Source organism: Aptenodytes forsteri, unplaced genomic scaffold (assembly GCF_000699145.1).
Source record: "Aptenodytes forsteri isolate BGI_AS27 unplaced genomic scaffold, ASM69914v1 Scaffold289, whole genome shotgun sequence".
NCBI lineage: Eukaryota > Metazoa > Chordata > Aves > Sphenisciformes > Spheniscidae > Aptenodytes > Aptenodytes forsteri.
Genome location: NW_008795025.1, coordinates 3,300,800 through 3,324,071, shown reverse-complemented (window position 1 = coordinate 3,324,071; position 23,272 = coordinate 3,300,800). Strand labels below are relative to the sequence as shown.

At 45.4% G+C, this 23,272-nt stretch overlaps 1 protein-coding gene and 1 long non-coding RNA gene across 6 annotated transcripts in view; one reads left to right on the top strand and one right to left on the bottom strand.

Moving 5' to 3' along the window:
- Positions 1 to 6,739: 6,739 nt before the first annotated feature.
- Positions 6,740 to 9,129, top strand: LOC103896105. The gene is made up of 2 exons (XR_657387.2): positions 6,740 to 8,690; positions 8,891 to 9,129. It is a non-coding gene; the product is annotated as an uncharacterized LOC103896105 (long non-coding RNA).
- A 34-nt stretch (positions 9,130 to 9,163) lies between these two features.
- Positions 9,164 to 23,272, bottom strand: part of CEP350 (centrosomal protein 350) — a 67,055-nt gene continuing 52,946 nt past the window's right edge. For all 5 annotated transcript variants that reach the window (XM_009275879.1, XM_019471163.1, XM_019471165.1 and 2 more), the window contains 5 exons: positions 21,142 to 23,222; positions 19,743 to 20,144; positions 19,509 to 19,655; positions 18,198 to 18,320; positions 9,164 to 11,158 (listed from right to left, as the gene is read on the bottom strand). In XM_009275879.1, coding sequence (XP_009274154.1) covers positions 10,994 to 11,158; positions 18,198 to 18,320; positions 19,509 to 19,655; positions 19,743 to 20,144; positions 21,142 to 23,222 — 2,918 coding nt within the window. In that variant the 3' untranslated portion in view covers positions 9,164 to 10,993. The remainder of the gene's footprint in view (positions 11,159 to 18,197; positions 18,321 to 19,508; positions 19,656 to 19,742; positions 20,145 to 21,141; positions 23,223 to 23,272) is intronic.

Below are 23,272 nucleotides of genomic sequence, written 5' to 3'. Positions count from 1 at the left end.
CCCCCGACACCCCCACATCATGGGGATGCCCGAAATACCCCCCCCAGCCTCCCCCGCATCAGGCAGCACGCTGGGCAAGGGGGCAAGGCCACAGCACTACCCTCTCGCGAGGGGACAGTTAGCATAAAATGATAAAATCCTGATAAAGCAAGGAAAGATGAAGGCAGCTGATTCAGGCCCAAAACCCATGGTGCTGCCATTACGGTCATCCCTGAGGGAAGCTGCTGGCCTGAGGGGAGCCGCCGGCCTGAGGGCAGCGCCCTGGTCAGATGCCCTGATGTCAGCCAGCGTCACCAGGCAGCGCCTGCTGGGACACCCCGTGGGACGGGGACCCAGCTGCCCTCGTCCCAACCCTGCCAGGGATGTGCAACAAGGATACCCAACGAGGCCCCAAAATCCAGCTCCTCCACACAAAAAAAGCAGCACTCCATCCCAGGCGGCCGCACATCCGGCCACAGCCTCCCCCCCAGCCTGGCTGTGCCGTCGCTCACGCACGCACCCACCCACATCACTGGCTCCCGGACAGAAGGTGCCCGTTGCCCACTGCCCCAGGGCAGAGCCGGGCACTGTCGGGGTGGACACGGCCCTGAAATCTAGCCCTCTGCTCCCTCCCCAGCCCCTGAGGCCAGGGGGCCTCCAGCACCGGGGGTGCCCATTGCTGTTGAGGGCTGGTTGCTGGCTCTGTCCCCAGGAAGGCCATTAGCCATGCTGGGCCCCACCTAGGTATTTTAGGCGGACCTGCCATGCTAGAAAAACAAGCCTGCCAGAGCCAAGCCTTGCCGTGGCAGGGGAGGGCAGGGGCCTCCACAGGGGGCATGGCTCTGGGGGAGCTATGGGCCTCCCCAAGATGGCCCGGCTGTGGGGGACAGAGCCCATCGGACACAACCCTTGAGGGATTGCTGCCACGCATCCTCTGTGGGTCCAGGCTGATGCAAACGGGGCAGAAGATGGTTTGCTCCAGCCCTGCCAGCTGTAATTAAATGCTTAAGGGATTATCACACTTTGCTGTCCACCTAGGAGGGAGAGAGGTGCAGCCCCGGCCCATGTATGGCTGCTCTGAAACGTGGTTGCTGGCTATTGCCAGAGACCTTGCCACAACTCATTTTTATCCAGCTGGCGACTAAAAGACAAAAATCCCTGTGCTTTAGGGATGTCATCACCGTTATTTTACCCTGGGCTAAAGTCCTTATTTTAAGGGCTCGTCAGCTTGATTAGGTTATCACAGCGAAGGAGAGGTGCTCAGCAGCAGTGTAATTGCCGGCATCCTCCCCATCCAGCTCACCCCTCCCTCCCAGGGAGCCCAAATTCCTTGAATCCTTTTTTAGATGCAAAAGCAGCATGTAACCCGAAGGCAGATAGGCAAGAGCCTGCAGCCCGGGGCTCCGGCTCCTTTTGAGGTGAGCCACACCATTGCTCATCCCCTGAAGCCTGGGGGTGGGGATGGTCCTGCTTCCGGCTGCCCGGGGAGCCGGGGCTGCTGCTGAGGACCCTGCCGCCAGCCTGGCACATCCCGTCCCCACTGCTGCCCGAGGAACAGCCTCCTTCACCAGCAGGGTGTGGGGCTTACCAGGCACAGGCTTGCCCAAATAGCCTTTTTTTCCTTTTAACCCTGCTGCAGAGCAAGAGATGAGGCTTTTCTTCCACCTCAAACTGGGAAGAGCTAGATTTTCATTGCAGAATGCCCTGAGACAGGGCATGGGTGTGGAAAACCAAAGATGAAGCAGAGATTTTGAAACAACCCATTTAGAATGGATTTAAGAATAACTAAGATGAATTTAAAAAATAAATAAATAAAAAAGTCCAGGGAGGTTTTGGAAATGCCCTCCTAGCACTGCCTACCTTTTGTCCTCTCTTGCTTTGCACCCCTTCCTGCTAGCAGAGCCTGCGGGCAGCAAAGCACAAGGGATAGGTGCTGGGTGACCCTGGATGCCTGGCTGCTGAGCCCCCAGCCAGCCCTAAAGCCCAACTTTAGGCTCTCGTGGGACATTTAGGAGCCTACTTGGTTTTCAGCTGTGCTACACAGCAAAGCCTTCAGCGCCGAACTCAGCATCCTTAACTTTGGGAAGAGAGGTGCTTCACTCCCCCGTAGCAAGGCCATGGAATAAGGACCACCACAGAGGTTCCCGTGCTGCACAAGTCCCTGTGCAGCAGCTGAGCAGTGGCTTTAGCTCATTAAGCTCATCAGCTCTCAGATCTCCTTTCCCAGACTAACAGCCAGCAGGAATCTCCTTGAAGTCAATGAGATGTGGGCAACACCAACAGGCTGAGAGCCTCAAAGGCCGCTAAGATCTCACCAAAATCATTTAAGTCCTGCAGAACTTGTTTCGTGCACCCAAAATGGATCATTTTCACAGACACAAAGAGCTACTCTGATTGCCTCTGTGCTGGGTTAGAGAGGAGATGAGGAAAGAGCAGTAGGTTTTTTATGTATTCAGCCCTTGAAGTGCTGGAAAGGACTACTGAACATGCTTCAGAAATTGGGGAAAGGTTTCTACTATCCATTTTTAAAAGCATGAATCTGGCTGCAAAACACCAACAGCTCAAAATGGCCAGGTAAGCCAACCCAGGACCTTCTCACTTCCCTTTAGTTGTGAAGGTTTGGGGACAGGGAGATCCTGAAATGGACTTTCTTCCTTGAAAATTAAAGAACACGTTCCTACCTAATTGTGTGATTCCAGGAACTGACTCCAAGAAAAGCACGCAACCAATGCAAGACTCATGATACAATCATGGCAACCCCGTCACCCGGCCCTGGCATTTCAGAGGCCGTTCAGAGAAGTTCGCATCCAACTCCCCTGTGAGTGCCTCGAAAATACCAGTTGCAGAGAAGGCTCCATAGTTTTCCCGTCTCTCACCAGCCTTCACGAGATGGACTGATGAACTCAGTGAAGCCCTCCTTGATCTGGAGCACAGCACCGCTTAAAGTGTGGTCCTTCTCTAAATAAAAGCAAAGCCCCATTTCCCCAATTAGCATCTCCAAACAGCCTCAGAGAGCGAGTGAGAATTGTGCCACCCATCACCTCCCAGCCAGCTGAAGTCAGCTGGGACACTCCAATCCAGGTGGCACTTTTCCACTGGTGGCACCAGTCACACCTCTGCTGGTGTGTCTCAGACACACTCACTGACCACCTGGTCAGTCTCAGACAAGACCTTTGGCAGCGCCTGTGCGATAAACCTGCCAGCTTCTGTGGCTTTGCCGAGACAGGGAATAACGCACGGAGTGGATGTGAACCCCGACTGCTTCCCACACCCTGCATCGGCTCTGCCGGGCTCACACCTATGAAGGCCAGGAAAGCCCCTTGTAGCCCACACTGATAGATGGGAATTGCCAACTACGCGAGACAGGCTTGGTCGGATACAGTTGATTTCTACCTTTCAAGACCAACCAGCCCGTAATAACAATAGACGTAAAAGAAAATCCGGGGTGCATTCTCAGGATGTGATGAATGTGTTCACGTAGTTTGTGTCTGCAGAGAGACTACAGCAGTACCAGCCCCTTTCTGCTATTCACCCTCTGCTGATTCATCCCTCCTCAAAAGGACGGCAGCAACGCTGCCCTTGCTCTTTTCGGAGGGACCTGGGGGGACCAGGAGGAACTGGTGCTGTCTTTGGTATGTCTGGGTAGGAAACATTTTACCTGCGAATTTAAGATCTACTTGAAGTCATAAATCATCACCATGACCCAGGATGCACAGAGCAGACGTTTTCCACTCCGGCTCATCTGCCCAGCTTCCAAGAGCAGATCGGAGGAGGCCACACCACCCAGATTTGCCACATCATTATTTGGCAGCTGGTTTAATTGCAGCACATGAAACTGAGAATACCACACGGATGACAACGGTGCACTCCTCTCGTGCTGTGGCAGTAGTCCTGCAACATAAGCAAGGTCTCACCTACCAAGGACTGGTGTGCCCAATCTCAGGTTCACTGAGCAGCACTGGCTCCATCACCTCTGCAGAGCAATGGAGCGGGACACGGACACTGGACCAGGCTCCTTGACGAGTTCCTCAAGCCAAGCAACACAAAGGGTAGCATCCCCCGCAGCCTCCTTTATTTTGCTGGAATAAAAGGAAGTAACATCTCTGGGACACCCCCCAGAACCGGCATTAATTCCACCTCCAGCAAATGCACAGACAAAACCCCAGTTCAAGTCAGCCTAGATTTCACCAGGTGGTTACAGACAAGTCAGCCTGCAAAAGGAAGCCACCTGAAACCAACACCAGGGAGGGAACACAGCCCAAGGGACACGGCAGGTCTTGCACAGCTGGAGCAAAGGGCTGGAAAACTAGAGCCAAGAGAAACATTCAGAGCAGGAACCAACCAGACCTGCTCCAGGCCATCCTCACACAGCACACTTGGCAGGCAAAAGAAGGCATCTTCCCCAAAACATCTCCCCCCTATGCCCCCCTCCTGCCCAACCCTCACCCTCCTGAATGGAGCTGCTGCCCCACGATAGCTCTATTCTCCTCCTTTTCCCCAAATTTCTGCTGGATCTTACTGGGGAAGAGACAGGAAGGCGCAGGGCTGGGACTACGGGTTTTGTTTGCTCCAGCTTCCAGACCTCGCAGGGTGCCTTCCCCTCCCCCACAGGACCTGCATCCCAGAGAGCGCCCTGTGCTTTCAAACTCCATTACATCTCATCTGCATTCCTGCCCACCAACGGCCCGTGCTCTGGGCTGGGTGCCAGCGGCCTGGCAGCCCCCCCTCCCCTTCCTGTGCACTGAAGAGAGCTGCCGGCATTCAGGAGCTCCCTACCAGCTCCCTTTTCTTCTCAGGGCTGTGTTAAAGAGAGCTTGGACACTGCAGAAGCCCTTGTGCTAGGCAGGGCGCAGCAATGTCTGGAGCAGAGTCAACACTTCAAGTGCTCCAGTGCTCTGCCAGGCATTTTAGGACATGGGATGGCTGCAGCTGGCACCACCTCCCTAGGGAGGCACCTGGGAGCGGGTGGCACCCGGGAAGGAAGGCACCAAAACAGTCCCACTCAATCCAGCGTGCCATCGGCTGCCTGCCATTGCCCAACCCGGGAGTTTCACCAGGTCCATGGGTGAAATGGCTGTCAAAGGCAACTGCACTCAGAGGGTTCTGGGAGGAGTTGCACAAACACCACCGTAGAAAGTCAGTGCCAAAGTGAAGCAACGCAGACTTGCAAATGAGGAAATTAGAGCTTTCATCAAGCTGATTACTGGGCATCCTGGGCAAGGACAGCAGTAGCAATGCAGCAGTTTGCTGTGTCACTTGCCAGAGTGCCGTGGCAGGGTTCCCCCTGCCCCAGCCGTTTTAAAGGGAAGCCAGTTCTTTAGCCCGAGAAGCACAGATCAATTTTTTTCCAGCGTGAAATGCACTCTAAGTCACTTCCAGGGATGGATGCTGACAGGTGCAAGTAGATCACTGTCCAAAAATACAGGACTCGCGGAGCAAAATCGCTGCAGGGCGAGGAAAAGCAGCAACACAGACGCTCTCCTGCTGCTCAGTAATGAGAACACAGAGGCTGCAGCACCACTTTGTCTCAGCCCTTTGGACATCAAACAACCCGCTGTCATGCTTTGGCCAGTTCAACCCCCTGAGCTCAGAGGGCTGCGACATGCTTCTCTGTCTGTATGAGGGCTGCAGACGGTGTTCCCGGCATGCTCCGCTGACTGCTGCTACCGCACGCTGGCACCACAGGACTGCAGCAAAGCAGCTTCCATAATGAAAGTCCAAGTGCAGCAAGTCTTCCTCCAGGATGAGATACCTCTGCTAAGGAAAAACAAAGAGCAAACAAGTGCTGAGCACAGTGAAAAGCCCTTGCAACGGATTTGTTCATACAGGTCTCCCCCGTTTGATGCATAGGCCTCTCCTAGGCAGAGGAGAGGTGAGGAGTAGGCTGCCACATAGCATCCTCCAAGCTGGAAAGACCAACGCTGGGTTTTGTAGACATCTGTAGTAAATGGAAAGCAAAGCCTTTTCTGCTGGGCTGTATGGTAATAAATGGCACCATAACACAGCAGAGGTACAGGAGCAGCAGTGGCTGTAGGCACTGAGGAGGCTCGGTAAACACGCTTGGTCTTACACATTTCATGCTGCTTCTTGCTTGCCACGTGCCCGCACGCCTGTGGTTTGGCACCGTGACTGTTCAGCCATCCTCCTACAGAGCTCTGGGACCTTTCACATGTGAAAGAGGGGTTGGGTTTTTTTTGCTGGAAAGCAAACAGCAGAGATTTAGGAAAGTTCCACCAATACATAAAGTTTCCAGGGAACGTTTGCCCCCTCAGTGAAGAAGTGATCAGTGCTGGTAACAGCAGCTGTAACAATTTAGGAGTGTAATTGAGGGATCTGAAACAAGGCTGAGGCTCTGAAGAATTTAATTCCAAGACTACTGTTTAGCATAAAAATAGCTTGCCTCCCCTCCAAATGTTTTAAACCATGAGTTTTTAAAACCTATTTTAAATAAATATGTGCAAGGAGTAATTTTTCTCCCGCAGATCATGCCGTGCATTCCTGCAATGATTACGCAATGCTATTTTCTGTTTTAGCTTTTATCAACACTCAACTTTAACAATAAGGAAATTCTAATAATGTTATGATTATAATTAAGGCAACTCTAATGGGATTTTGTGGACTGTGATTGGCATCCCAAGTACAGCATCAGACAGAAAGGGGAACGTACAAAGGACGAATCTCCAGGACACCTTCAGAATTAGCAACCATTTGGGTAATTATAAAACTCCATTTTATAAAGAACCAGGAAACAAGATTAATTTATAAATCAGTTTATTTACAGATTTTGTTCTCTTAAAGTACATTTCCGTTACCAAAGATATTTACACTGGTGTACACAGGGACCACCCTGGTTATTTTACAGTTCTTAATTACAAAAAAAACCAAACCCCAAAACCTCCACATCCTTGGGTCTGTCTACTGTGCAAAGCTGCTCTGGATGTGAACATTAGCTGAAACTGGCCCAAAAACCAGGTTACCCAGTTATTTACACATACACAGTAAACGGGTTTCTTTTCAGCATCTCCACAACACAGTACACGGGGAGACGGAGCCTCCCAAAAGGCGGCTTTGCAAATGTATATCAAAAGGCTCTGCAAAGTCAAGGAAAAAACTAGTAAATGCAAGTTAATTACAGTATTCCTCTTTCATCTGTATATATTTTTGCATTTAATGTTTAAATTACAAATAAGTTCAATAGTTTGCTTTTCTCCATTTTAGTTGATTTGTAAACACTTCAGATGCACTAAATACCTTATAAGATTCAACTGTTTCTCTGCTGTAAAGTACTTTATTTTCCTAATATTCTTAAGGTAGCAAAGGGATATGAAAGTCAGAACTGCATGCAGTTCCTCGCAGAATAGTCACTTAAAAGGTCTCTATCACTGTGCTACTGAAGATCTTCTGCAGGTACACACTTATTCAAGTATTGCAAAAAGCTAAGGCCACTTTTTCAAGAAAGGAAAGTGAACAAGATGGGATTTTTCAATCCCTTGTTCCACCTTGTGAGCAACAAGCCTTTTCTGAAAGGCAGAAGTACTGATATTCCACAGTTCGGCTCAGGGAGCGTCCTGCTGCGAGAGAGGTACTCGCGCTCCTTGTCCTCACAAGCCTGGGCTTTCCCACCTGGCACCGAGATCCTCCCGAAGAGAGAACTGCATCTCCCCAGGGATGACAGTCACTGCCCCAAAACAGCTTACAGGTCTCAGAAAAATGTCTCAGCCTTCAATCTTCTAACGTGGTTGCACCAAGATAACCAGGACCCAGAAATATCATCTTGTTCTTATAATGGGAAGGTTGGAGAGAGGAGAGAAATAGAGAATTCAGCCTCTGTTTGTGAGACTCCAGGCTTCCCCATTCCTCCTCGTTACCAGCCACGACCCAGACAGACCATTGCTTCATCGCGGTAATCATCAGTCCACAAGTACTCAACACACTCGAGGTTTTGAGTATACACTCAACTCAAAGTAACTCAACACACTTGAGGTATTGAGAAGATAATTAACATACTTTCAAGTCTTTTTAGAGTTGCTCCTAACAAGGATTGCTACCAAAACTAAAACGGTGATGTTTGCAAAGGAATAAAGCCATTACTTAGACACAGCTTCCTTCTGCCCAAACAGCTGTAGAAATAGTTACTACTTCTATCGAGGGTACTAAACTAGTGCTATCCAAGCCAGCAAGACAACAGGCATACGATCTCCAATGGTCCCCAGTACCTTGGCAGGCCAACTGTACAACCTTCTCCCTGCTGGTGGACAGACCAGAAAAGCCATGCCAGCCCTTTTCAGAACAGCTGAAAAGCCTCGGGGATGCAGGGCAACCTTCTCAACACTGGCCATGGTATCTACAGAGCAGAAACTAACTTCTTTTCTCCGATACTCCAGCCACAAACCTACGCTGCAGGTTTCTGCCTTCTTTCCGTAATTGCTACCTATAAAAATAGCAATCCTCACTACTGAAGAAGATACACCCAGGAAAGGAAATCTGAGGCGGTGACCCAATTAGTGACACCACGCTGGTTAAACGCAGCAGCTTTAGTTTGCTTCTGTCTTAAGCATTTGAGAGTTTCCTGGTTCAGCATCAGGACCTTTTAGGTAGACAAGTGAATCACTGAGGAAAAAAAGCTGAACGATGCTCCACCAAGACCATCCGACTTCCAGCCAGCCAGAAGGGCCACTACTGCAGGACAGACATGCATATGCCTGTTGGAGGTCTTCCTATACACCATGACCTCCTCCTTGTTCTTCCACTTGTTAAGCTCCCATGAATATGGCTCACCATTAACTCACAAGTGAAGTGCTGGCAATACTACATCTGAGAATTTGCATGGACCTCTGGACAAATCCAACATTTCCCAGTGCTGTCCCTGAAGAATCACCAGCTGTGTGTCATTGTGCAAAATGCAAATAAGGTCTTCCTATACACCATGACCTCCTCCTTGTTCTTCCACTTGTTAAGCTCCCATGAATATGGCTCACCATTAACTCACAAGTGAAGTGCTGGCAATACTACATCTGAGAATTTGCATGGACCTCTGGACAAATCCAACATTTCCCAGTGCTGTCCCTGAAGAATCACCAGCTGTGTGTCATTGTGCAAAATGCAAATATTCCAATGATAGCTTTCCAAAAAAAAAAAAGGTGGAAAAGAGAAAACAAAATGGAGCAGTCAGAGGTATGTCCCTGAAGAATCACCAGCTGTGTGTCATTGTGCAAAATGCAAATATTCCAATGATAGCTTTCCAAAAAAAAAAAAGGTGGAAAAGAGAAAACAAAATGGAGCAGTAGCAGAGGTATGCATAGCAGGAAGCCCAAGAACCAAGCAAATGAACAAAATGATAGAGATCTCCCCGCCACACCTATTGTGGGCTGCAGCATCTTGGGGGCACCTCTGAGGGCTTCAAAGTGTCTTTCTGCACTCCAGTGTGTCTGGAGAATGTGACTCTCCTCTGGGTCTTGTCCCAGGTTAGCAAACAGGGACATCCACTATTAAGGCATCAACATTCGACCCCAGATTGTCTGTGTTCCTCCAAGAGAAACACAAGAACGGGAGGGACAGGTTAGAAATGAGCACTCAGCAGAAGGACACTGCAGTTGAACCCAGCACTGAATCAACCACTAACAGCTGCCAATGGCCTAGAAGTTCTGGGAAAGGAAGGAAACAGATGGAGCAGGGAAGTTTCACATCGTTTTTCAGCTCAGTCCCCTCAACTCTCCATTGTTTCTGAACCAGGTGTGGTGAAGGCACGTTCCTAGTCCTGCCTTTGCTTCCCACCCCGGTCACTGAGGTTTGGTGGTTCTTCCCCCCCCGTATATGTCTCAAGAAGCTGGAGGTTTTGTGCGAATATGGGGCTCTGGAAGTTTCTAGAACAGATGCTTTCTCAAGTTCGGCTGTCTCAAAACATAAGACAGTGCAGCCAACTGCACAGGACACTCTCCTGTAACCCACTTAATAAATTACCTGAAAATAAATAAAAAACCCACAAGCACAAAACATGCAGACAGTCAAGCACTGGACACCGCTTTCTTTGGTGAATACACTCTGTTCTCTAAATTGTTCAAGTAACGGCTTCTCCGATTAACTAGGTGACAGTAAGGGAGGAAGCTGAGGAATTGAAGGCCAAATTTTTGTGAGGAAACATTTTCCACTCCTGCATGTCTCGTGCCTGAGAAAATCCTGAGTATCCATTATCTGGGAGCAGCTGGTGCTCCAGGAAGAGAAGAAGTGCTACACGGTAGGAGGAAAGTTGTCCACGGGCTCATCTTTCGCACTTGACATTAGGCGGCCTTTATCTTGCTCCACCTCGGGACTGAAGCAAGTTACATAGGAAAAGCAGCAAGAATTCTTTACTTGAATGCAGAAAGCAACATCATCTAATTTCCCTGGACTGGCTGGCACCATCCTTGGTACCACATCACAGAAGAAAGATGAAAACCAACTTCACAGAGAAGGGAATTAAATGGGCTCTGGAGCAGAAGAAACTGATGCACATTGTTAGGGCTGCAGGAGAAGAGGTGTTAAGATTATAACACTGTTCAGTACAGTAAGTCTCCATTTATGACTAAAACCTGACCAAACCGTTTCTTCTCCAAATTACTCACATTTCTAAAGACAAGTCGAGTACTGATGGCTGACAGCCATTCCAGCAAAGCAGCCAATATCCCAACTTAACCCAACCCTTTCAGAGCACAAGCTGAACATGTCAAAGCCCCAGGCTGGGGCCCCAGACAGCTGCTGACAGTTATGTGGCATAACTGCATTGGCACACGAACAGTCTTGAGCACTCCACAATACAGCCTCTAGTGAGGGATCAGCTTGTTCCAAACAACAAATCCGGTGCGAGGTCTCTAGTGGCAGTAGATGCGAATTCAGGTTCCTTTAATCACATCTGAACTGCCTTTAAAACCCACGCATGGAAGTCCAGCAGCAGCACTTGCAGGGTGGAGAGTACGTCAGGAGTCAGAAAGGCCTGCGACTCAGTGGTTACACAGCTGTAAGTTTATTTTCAGCACTGTCACACAAGCAGCAATCTCCGCTGTTTCTCATTTATCTGGTTCAGTACCTCAACAGTGTCTCTGATTAAGGCCTCGAAGATCCCGTCTGCCAACTGCATCTTTACACACAGTTCATCCTCGTCATAGTTCACCCACTGTGCTTCTTCCTCGTGAAGTTCCTGCACCTTGGAGGTTAGAAAGGAAAAGGCAAAAGAAACATTACAATTCTGTTGCTCTAGGATAATATCCCCTGCAAAGTTCCAGAAAGAGTCCAAAACAGTGCGCATCTGCCAACAACATACCTGTCTTTGTAAGAAATTACAGGAAACATTTGGAATAGCAAAATGAACACAGATCTATTTGAACCAGGCTATTTCACTGTATGAACGTTTTCTACCTTTCACTGTAGTATCCATTTTAAAGGATTTCATATTCCTGCACGAGTTTTTCACTTGAAAGAACTCAGCTAATGGGATATTCTTGGCCAACAGCAGAAGCTCCATTAAAAAAAGTCCCTAATTGTGTATTTGCAAGAAGCTGATTCCACGCAGCTTAAACTGGTAAGAAATCATGCAAAGGCCTTGAACAGGGGAAGGAGAAAAAGAAAAGACTTTACTGCAGTTCAGTTTATTTGAATAAGAATTAGAAAACCTAAAGGAAATAACTAACTTTTCCAATTCTTCTGTATAGGAAGACAAAATTCTGGCATGTGTTTTATGATAGTATTACAACTCATTTGCACAGAATACTTCACGCTTCGTTGGATTTGACAGCATTATTACAAATGGAATTTTGTACCATTACATCTAAAAGAGTAACTCAAAGAGTATTTATTTCCTTCTATTCCTAAATTGTTGACAAGCAAATTCCTGTTTTACTGGTCACTGGCAAATAGGTGTTTTAGTAACAGACAAATATATAATTTCATTCAGCAAATCAAGTCTTAAGAGAGTCTCTCCAAACTGGACATCTCCAATTAAACTTATTAAAAATTTGTCTAAGTGACCATTTCAGTATTACAGATACATCCTAACAAAGCTCAAATTTTTGAGAAAAGGAAGAGTAGGTGCAAACATCACTCATATTTAAAATGACAAAGAAAACCTGCTGAAAGCTCTTTCTCTGCTCAGCTTCAGCAGAAAGCGCCTCTGACCGTAAATCCTACACTCTGAATTCAAAATAGATTTACACTGTCCACATAGACAAGTGGGCTAGACAGCTAGACACTGCCAAAGCAAGGTTAAAACATACCAAAAATCCACTAATCTAGTATCAATATGTAATAGTGTTATTACCTAAAGACAGTACAAGAGCTATAGCCCCAACACTCTCTCTCCCTCTTTCGCCTGAAGCTAAACCGCCCAGAAACTTGTCCGTTTTGAAGGTGACAGCTGCTGTAGTGTAATGATGATTCAATAACCCAAACACAGTGTGAAGCCCAAGAACAGGCTGCTATGGGAACCCCAGGGAACCGGCACTGCTTCAGGGTTTGTAGCCATTCATAAGGCTTCAGTTATACATGGGGTTTCAGTCCGACAGCTCCTTTCTTCCTCTCTAAAGAGAGCTTGGGGAGAGGGGCAGGGATCTCATCCTGCAAACAGCTTTGGAGGAGTTGTGCTTGTAAGTCTCTGCACTACCACAGTGAGCACTCCTCTTGCTTCCCATATGGCTGTCACAGACGAGGTGTTAATGGTTTCATTATGCTTCTTACTAATAAGGAAGAAGCAACAATATTGGCAATCAAGCTTTGAACGAGTGTTGTAGGTGAAAAATAATTTAAATTGAATGCTAACAAGCGGCAGATAATTGGGTATAAGTTTGTGTGGGGACAAATGTCTGAAATAGACTTCTGAACTCTCAAGCAGAAGCTTGCTGCCTGCAACCAGTATGTGCTGGTTGTAAATTTTGATAAACCCTGGACTAAACAATAGCAGCATGTTCCAAGTCCTCCCAGCCCTCCCATCAATAAAGAGGCATAAGACAGAAGCACCAATGTGGAGGCTGATCATGTGTTGTGTGTTTGCATCACAGACTATTTAGATGAAGAAAGGCAAGGGGTCATGAAAAGAAGAAGTGGTGCCAAAAAGAAGGGTTCCCAAAAAGCAGAAGTGGTCTGGGAAAGAAAACAGGGGCCCCAAAGGGAGGAGGTGAAGACCCTGGCTGGAGGAAATATCCTGGAAATGGGGGAAGATCCTGGAGGTGAAGGAGGTGGGTGCAGATGAATGCCAGGGGATACCAAGGGACCTTGACCGATGACATCCAGGACTGGTAACCGGAAGCAGCTGCACAATACCAACTGATGTGATTTTCTGCCCAAGCCTCCCAGGCCAGCAGTGACCTCGCTGCTGGGAAGTGAAGTCGAGACCTAGTGAACGTAACACTGGGGGTGAGGGGAAGCAAGTGCGTAAAATAATCAAGCAGGTTAAAAACTCTGATCTCACTGGCCCTTAAACAAACCCCAATATGTAGATCCACACGAAGCTGCTGTTTATTCTGTCTCACCTGCAACAACGTGATGGGACAGTTCCTCTACTGTGCTCCAGGAGGGAGAGGATGGAAGAGAAAAAAAAAAAAGATTCAGGGGATAAAGAAACACAGGTAAACTGGAGAGGACAAGGTAACTTGATCCAGGCAGAGAAAGGCTGGATGTTAAATAGCAGCAGAAATATCAAGAAAGAAAAACAGTATCAGCGATTAATTCTCTTGTCTCTATCATTCCCCTCTTTCTCAGAGGCAAAGTGCACAATTTCCTTTGGCATTAGGAGGACTTCCTCAAGCATACTTTTGGAAAGCTAAGAGAACATGCAATTTGCAGTTGCAGGCAAGTCTTGTTTATAGTGTATTCAGAACACGTGTGGAAACTGCCGTGCTGCTTTGCAGCCCTAGCTGCAGACTTCGGAGCCAAGACAGTTGCAACTGCTTTGCCTGGGAAATGTTTGATCCATTTGTTGTATTATTACAAACTGCTTCTAAGCAATGGAGACAGTTTGCTTGTATTTGGCTTATATTTGGCAACTTATTGTGGCTTTCATGGAATTGGGCTTTGCATTGTCTTCCGTACATGCACAGCATTTAAGTTCTTGCACATTCTCATGACAAAAGTAAAACTTCACGTATTTGATACCAGGAAGTAAGCTCTCTATACCAGAGAGAAACTGCATTTGGGCAAAGTCAGGAAAAAAACAGTTTTAATGAAACTGAATTCCATCCTACAGGAAAAGATAAATAGTGACACAATGCAGAAGGCTATGTAGTATGGTTTTTGCGTGCTTTGTTTGTTTGTTTTTTTAAACACAAACAAAGAAGGGGGCATGCACACAAAAGAAAAATCAGGAGAGAGAGGTAGCATGATCCTGCTGGTCATCTAATAAATGCCACAGTACCCAAAAAACAACACTTAAAAGAATATAAACTGAAGGAAATTTTAGAAAGTAAATTAGTGAGTTTTGATTGCTGAAGGTTCCTATTCAAAACCATGAATATCTGCAAAATAAACTACATTTAAGGAGTAACTAGATCATTTGGAGATTGAAAAGTACAAAAATCCAGAAATAAACTACTGCCTTGGAAGAATGCCAGTAGGAGGACGGCAGGCAGGTGCACTCTTACAGCCCTTCACTCTCAGAGTGCCTGCAAATCTTAAGATGCACGACTGCATATGAGCAGGCTTCAATTCTCTTCTCACTGTTGCACTCCCCTTGGGTTTAGATCTCGGGCGCTGCAGAAGTGGGCTTTCCAATTAAGCCAGCTTGATAGGAACAGCTTTGCAGAGTTCAAAACTGCATGGAGAGAAACATTCTAGCCCTTAAGTCAACAGGTCAGCTCTCTGTTGGCAGGCTTCTCAGGTGTGAAAGCTAAACACATAGGTTTGGCAGTATCATGTGAGCTTTGCTTTCTCAAGCTCCGGGTAAAAGGGAAGGGGGGGTGGCAAGGAAAGCAATGGCAGCATTTGTGCAAACAGATCAGCACAGGGAGGTTTGGCTGAAGACCCAAGTGAAAAAAAAAGTAGTGGAAACAGTCTATTATTAGCACCTGAACTTAAATAAGGAGTTCTTGCTGTAGTTTAAAAAGAGGTTTTAAAAGTGTAGGCAGCCTTGATGTACCGAAATGTGGTACCTCAGTCTGTGTACATTTGAGATTCTCCCACAGAGCACAGACAGCACACATGTGATAAACGTGGCAACACGAAGGGACATGAGAAGAAGAAAGCACACACCTAAACATTCCTTTAACTTGATTTTAAACAAAGCAGCTTTTCATAAATGTGACCCTCCCATACTTGTTTACTGAAAACCAAAATTTGCTGTAAATGTTAATAACTGGAGCAACTATCCAGCAGATCAGAGATCTCTCAAGAAATCCCAAAACAAATGCTTTCTGAGGGCAGAAATGCGTGATCAAAGTTAACAGTGCTGCAAAAAAGGAGAAGAGGAAGATGGTTTTTTGTCACTGGCAGAAAAACATGGCTAACTATATTGGTGTCAATGCTGGGAAAGCACAGACAAAAGTGAAAATGCAACTAAAGATGCAGTGACTGAGGGAAGTAACAAAGATCAAGGCAGAGTAAGGTGAAGGACTCATCCATCCTGTTCTCCCCTTAATTCCCAGCAGGTGTGATGGCTGACTGCAGTCACCCACAGGACCTAGCATCACAGACAGCACCAGTGCAGCACAGGCTGCCTCTGCAGCTGTGCCTCTTCCCCACAAGGCTGAACCTTTTGTGGAGACAAGAACCACTGGGAATTGTGTTTAGTATGATAAACCCAGAAGGACACATTCAGGGATCATCAGGGAGAGATTAAGCTGGGCAGAATAGCTTGGCACTTGCTTCTGTGCCTTCAGAAGAAATAAAAAGAAATTCAGCAAACAGCCATGGCTCCTGGTTTTACAGCCGCCCCACCATCCAGGCAGACGATGCCACTATTTAACAGTCATTACTAATATGCTGGAGAAGGAGGCATACAACAGAATCCCCTTCCTCTGTATCAAAACCCCTCTCACCCTTAGTCATGCCTAGCTCCTGGGTCAGGCAGTATTGGACAGTCAGATGCATTCAATCCTCTCATTGAAGTCACTAAAAATACATAGTTGTCTCAATAGAAGACTATCAAAGGATGTTTTCATTTGAAGGTTAGTTTTACTTGAAGGGGAAATAAAACTGGGAAGGACCTGTGCTCAAAGTTTAAATGCAAATAACAGAAGCCTAAGAATGTTTACCTCTGCTTTAAAAAGATCATGTTTTATTTTTAACAGTCTTTGTCTTTATAAGCAGCAAAAGAATGTGGAGAATCAAACAGCTCATGTATGTACTCACATGACATCCCCTGCCACATTGCAAGACGTGTATATTGGCTAAATCTTCACAAAAACTTGAACAAAGCATTTTCAACTGTGATTTCTAAAGAAGCTTCTACAGCACCTAAACCTACCAAAAGTCTTGATTTCTCTTTCAGGAAATTGCTGTATGGTACCACTTGAATATACTTTAAACAAAATTTGCAAAACTCCAAAACTGACCTCTCAGTTTAGGGCTACACTGTGAGTTACTAGCGGATAGGCAGCAGACCTTGCACAGACCTTGTATATCCACTTGTGACCTTGGATTTGCATTATCACAGAACTCATGACCTTAAGCACAAGTTGGAGGCTGACTAGGAGACAGAGAAAGCTATCCAGATACTTCATGTTTTATAGAGATTTTAATAAAACAAGGTAAGAGAAATTGAACACTATTCTCCTTAGGTTTTCAGTTAGAAGTTTCTCTGATAGTGTCTCACATTACAGTATAAACGTGTTAGCAATGCCACTGAGACTACCTTATTCCTAAAGCACGGCATGCTGCAATCTTTGCAGAGTTATTCCCAGTCTTCAGCTAAAATTTTATTACCATATTCTTGTGAGAACAAAATAAAATTAAACACATTATTTATTAAGCTAAGCTTGTCACAGCTCCATTAATCTTTCATGTCTGGGGCTGCATGTAAATCGCAGACCAGATCGTCTGAACTTCAAACTCGTTCTACCTAAAGCACTTTGGATGCCTTCAACTAGAACAACTTTTTCCAGTCAGGAATCTTTCTTTCCAGGTATGGTTCAAAGAAGTTAGGAAATTGGTACACAAGCATAATAGTTGTACTATTAGTTCTCTCAGGGATCTAAACACAAGACTTTTTTTGTGCATGCTTTAGCAGCCTCCATATCCCAGAAACAAGTGTATCCCAGAATCAAGCGTACTAGGATATGCAGGTCCTATACATAGATATTCTATTTACATACAATTAAAATTAAATCCCTGGGAAAAAGCATGTGTTGGAAACCTTCCACTGATGGGCAATTAAAAGACCACACGACCCATGACTCGAAGTTACTTATATGTGCACGTGTGTGGAATCAATTTCAGGTATAATTAAGTGAAGCACGGTGTTAATGACGACTCATATTCCCAAGCAGAACCTTCACTATCATTATAGCCAATAAAGATGTTAATCATCCTGCAATACAAGCCAACAAGTAACTTTCAAAAACTAGTACACAGCCAGACATGCTCTATCTTACGCAGTTTTAACACTGAACTGCCTCTGCCCCAGTGGCAGCTGCAGTCACTACTTTACAACAAGTACTACAGGAGCAGAAGTCCGATGCGTTGCTTAGCTTTGAGGAAATGCTTAGCTGTGGGTACCATCTGGCAGACTGGTTACCTTGTACTAGGGATTATCATGTTCCATACTGTCTCTTCGAAGTCTTTGCTATTCTAACCCAATGACTTTGCTAACCAGATTCGACTGAAAGGTTGCAGATCTGGTCTACTAAGTTCTCAGTATCACTGTCTCCAATTAAACAATATTACTTCAAAATAAAAACATTTTAAATTAAAGTAAGAAGAAAAACATACTCCTTTCTCAAAGAAAAAGTTTACTCTCAGTCAAATATTTCAATGTTTCCTTCTGTAAATTCATGCTTTAAACTTCTGGGAGCGGGCAAATTTATACTCCAGTCAAATCAGTAGGCATGAACAGGGAATTCACTCAAGTCACCCCACTTCACTGGCACTGGACTTCTGTTTTTGTCAATAGGGTGCTCTCTAAAATTAAACACCTTCTATCAAGACCTCATGCACGCTTTATATTCTTTAAACAGCATGATCAAATACTGAAAAATACAATCATATGTCACACCAGTCTGGTGGACAGTATCTGACATGATTGCTTATTTTCATCCACTGACCAGTATATGATCCACTCGGTCTCGTTTCTTCCGCCCAAATTTCATCATCTTCTGCCAGTCTGTTTTGTGATTAGGCTCCTTCCTCAGGCTGAACAACTTCAGTACTTCAGCTGCAATGAAGCTCTACAGAACAGTAAAAGGTGAGATTTATCACATTTGAGCTAAGAAATGAAATGTATGCACTAAGTACCTGCCCTAAAAAGTCACATTATAGAATGCATATCAGCTTTCTGTTTAGCTAAGAGACATACGGTGTATGCAAGAAAGTTACAGTGAAAGTCTTTGAGGCAGTATTACACAGGCAAAACAATTATTAAATCCAGAAGTGGGGGTGGGAAATGACACCCACTGCTGTAACAATCTTGAGAACATAAACTTTCAATTAAACAGTACAGCAAACAGGAGATTATGACAATTCATTTTATGGGAGAATATTAAAGAAAAGCAGGGTGGGAGTTTGGTGTCCTTGTCCTGTGCCCCTGCTCTCCCCTGCCACATGCTTTTGAAAGTCTTCTCAACTAACAGAGTGATCTAGATACTATTTATGTCTTTTACAGACAGTTAACATGCTGTATCTTCAGCAGGTTAATCAAAATACAGTCAAACACACACACACACACACCCCCCCACACCCAGTTTCAGAAGAAACAGTACAGGTAGAAGTCTTCATTTGTGTCCTGATGAGCTGTATGGAAGGTTCTTTGTTGAGCACTTTCAGGGAGACAGGTTTTTTTCCAAATGTCCAGCCCTGCAAGTTTAACCTAGGTCCAGTCAGGCTCTAGCTTTTTGGGGTTTTGTCCTTTCTTGAGCACTACCACCAATAACAGGAGACCTCCTCTGGCTTGCCAAATACAATGTCCTCACCGCTCAAATTTTGGGTCCCTCTGGGCAACTCCCACTGCCCTCAATGAGGTTGGCACAGGTGTGTCTGAGTAAAAAATCCAGCTCATCCAATTTGGCCCAACCCTACTGTTGGATCCATGCCAATATACCCACATAGAGTTTCACTGAAATCTGCTAAAGCAGCAGTCTGTCAGCATACCAATTCTATAAGACCAAGGTCATCCTGGCAGTTCTGCACAGAGGACTAAGGTTTAAAAGCAACCAGTACCAGCCAAAAGGACAGGGAGGCAAACGGATTGAGTAAAAAAAGGACCATTTTGACAAACTCCCTTTCAGGTTTGCAATCTCATTTCTCTTCTCAACTCACCTCTTGCTGGATACGCTTGTTACGATCTTTTAACACTCAGGCAAGCGCCACTACAGTATTTTTCATCTCACTTTCCCTGCATGACAAAGACTTCTTCCTACCTTGATTTCATCCAGATCATTTGGATCTTTTACTCGGCGAAAGTAAGCAGATGCGATCCTACACGGTTTCATCCAAATAGGCTGATTTAGATTAGGATCCTCCGCAAAGATTTCCCCAAAGATCTCTTTTGTTAAATCAAATACCACCTTAACGAAGAAAGAAGTAAAAGTTAAGGCTTCTGTTGCTCATGGTAAACATTCAAAGGGCAAGAACAAAATGCCTGAAGACTGTACCTTTTTATAAACCTGCTTGTCTATCGTGTCTGTGTCCTGCTCTTTGAGGGTACTACTAAGATCTGTATGAAGGCCGAAACTTTGAAGATCATGACCCAGCTCTTTCTGTTTCCAGAGTTCCTCAGCTGCTGCATGCACCATACCTTCCACCTCCACTGCAGTATGAGGGACCGCCAAAGGCTCCTCACACGGCTTTGTTGGCACTTTCTGCGGTTCTACCTTGGGCAGCACTGCTGGTTCCTCAGCTTGCTTCTGCTGGACCTTACGGGAACTCAGGCCATAGTCCTCATCAAACCAGTCTTGATCATCTCCCAGCACACTCAGGAGCTCCTGATTGAGCTCCAGCTCTGCCAGTCTCTTGGCAAGCTCTTCCTGACCGCTGGCACCAAACACTGGACTCTCCTGCAAATTAAGAGCCACAGAGTAAATATAAAAGTGGTGTCACACTGTTGTCCGACTCAACTTATATTTTTAAATGCTCTACTGATATAATTGGCAATATATGCACAAATACTCAGAAAAATAACAAATAGCCCACAGTAAAATTAGAAATGCTTTGATTCAAATACCTGGGGTTTCTACCACTCCTGATGAATGCTTTCAGAGTGTTCCTACAGAGCTTAAAAGACTGTGCATCCTGCCCACTGTCTGTCCTAATGTTTAACTGTTTATGAAAAGCTAAGTGGTTTAAAAAACTGATAATGTGACATATAACTTTTCACTTCACTTACCAGCAGTCTCAGATCTAAATCAACAGCCTAAAAGCTTTTAGCAGGCGATGGCTGTTTTAGTGACTGAGTGGTGCTCACACCGGTGAAATGGGCTGAAGCTTTCTGTGATGATAATATATTGAGATCAATGGCAAAGCAGACAGGTTTACTGGGATCTTCAGCAGAAAGGCCAAGTCCTATATCTGTATCATTAATGGTTGTTCTGAGGAAGCTTGAACTTCCACTACTCATGATATATTCAGTGGATAGAGCAGTCTGACACCTGAATGACCTCCACAGCAACTAATTATGTTTGAGGATGATTATTTCATATCAAGAATAGACAGAGGTAAGTTTACAATCTACTGTATTTTGCCATTTTTAGAATAAAAAATGAGGGTAAGGATTAAATACAAATTGAACATGAAGCAGAATGCAACCTAAATTGAAAGTATTTTTCACTTTCATGTGCCAAAATGTGTCTTACAGCCTGTAGGGCTACCAAAACAAGCTGTGAACTGGGATACATGAGAACACACATGTAAGACATATATACAGGCAATCTCCACATCACCCAACAGAACTGGGGAAAAAACAAACTGATGCCACATTGCATTCCTCAGATTCAATCATCATCAGTCAAAGGAACAATTGACTCTTAAAATCAGTGCAAGATGTCTGTTACTCACTGGTCTGGGACACATGTCTGGAGAGGAAAGTTCTTCTCTTTCATCTTCCAAATCGGAACTTAGAAAAAAGTTATTCAGTCCGTCGGGAACCTGCTTTTCTACCTGCTGGGATGGGGTACTGGATTCCTCCTTCACATCACAGAGCTCCTGGTTGCTGAGCTGGATTTTCTCATTCCTGACCTTCTTTATTTCCTGTAGCTGGTTGACGGTGTCTTTCACAAAATCTCTAAGTAGACTGTCTGTCAGTAAACTGACCTTTTCCAGTTGGTCTTTCGACTTTTCTTCCTCTCCAAGTGGTAGTCTAAGCTGGGCTTCTAACTGGTTCTTTTCTTTTGTTAGCAAATCCAGAAGTGGAGTTGCAGGCTTCTCCACAACTCCAGGAGAGAGATCATCTAAATTTTCAGCACATTCTTCCCCCAGCGTCTTCTGCCTCTCCAGTTTTTCAGAAAGAAAATCTGAGACGTCATCCAACTGAACAGTGGAAATCTCATCCACAACACCAGAAATGAGAGGAGCAAGGCTGGCCTCCTCTTTTACAGCATGCTTCAGATAATCCACCACTGACTGTTCTTGGGCAAGTGATTCAGTAGCTACAGAAATTTCCTTTATGCTGTTTGCCTTAGAAGCCTCTTCATCAACCCTTTCCCTAGCTGAGGCTTCTGAAACAGCTGTGTCTGCAGGAGCTTTATCCTGGGAATAGTTCTCTGTTGCATCTCTGCTCTGGGGTTCATCTTCCTTGCTAGGTTTGGAACTTCCTTTGTCTTTCTGCTCTGCTTTGTGTTGCTTCTCCAGTCTATCATCGAAGAATGAGTCTTCATCCTTATTTGTGTCTAAATGGCTATCAATACTTTCTGTAATGTGAGAGATTTTTGGAGGAGGAGCAAAAATACCATGCTTTTCTTTGCAATCAAAATATTTAATACCATCGTAAGTTCCATTATTGTTCCCTTCAGGTTTATCCAACTCCACGCCAGCCCAAAACCCTTTGGCAAACTTAGTCAGACCTTTGAATCGCAATGTTCCAGGTTGGACTTTACTCACAAGTACTCTATCACCAATGTTGAAATTTGGCAAACTATCTGTTTCTTCTGTGATCGAAACAGAGGTCCACAGCGGTGATTCGGTAGGGGCCTGTTCTTGCTCCACATCTCTGCGTTCAGTATTTTTTATAAGTTCTGTTGGGGACTTAAGTTCTAGTAACCTCTCTGAATGCATGCTGCCAGAGAGAGAGAGAGACCTGTCACTGAGGTATTCACTGATTTCGCCATCACTGCCAAGGCTGGTGGATCTACTTCTGCTGGTTTGTGTGTGCTGTGACCGCTCTGTCGGAGACTGAGCATCCCCGTTAGAAGAGAGAAGAGATGCTTCAAAGTCATCTTTGTAACATTCCCCAGGAAGTGTTTCTTCAACTGACGCTTGTTTTCTGGAAGAGAATCCTTCAAAGTCTTCAAGGTATGATGGCTCCTTTTGACTAAAACGTTCTTCTGAAAGCAGATAGCCTTTTTCCTCTGCTGATTTGCTCAGTTTGGAAGAAGACTCTTCTACACTTGGGCCAGTTACAGCATCTTTATCTGCCAGTCTCTGTTCTAAGATTTCTTCCGTATCACAAAGACTTTCCACAGCCAAACCAAAGAGTTCCTTCTGAGAGAGTTCGTTTTCAGAACAGAGGACTTTCTTTGGAAGGATGTCCAGTGAGCTCTCCTGTTCTTTATCTAATGTTAGCAAGACATCAGAACTCTCCAAAGGCTTAACATGAGAACCTTCAATCTCATATTCCTTGGACTTTATGTATTCCAAATCTTCCTGTATCTCAGATTTATGACTGAAGGCAGCCTCATCATTGGATGCATTTACCACATTGTTCATTGACCCATGGGATATCCTGCTAACATCTTTCACGTCTTTGAGAAGAGATGATGGGGGTACATTATCTAAGGAATCACCCGATCCTGCTCTGGAACTCCTTGGTGACATTAAAACCGAGGAAGATGTTCCAGAAGGTTCTTCTGCATGAACATCTGTCACAGCCACCTTCTTGGTGTGCACAGACACAGATCTCTCAGTTGTTGATGACACAGCATCTTGAAGGAAAATAAAAGGTGGATTACAGCAGATCGTATAGCCTGCATTG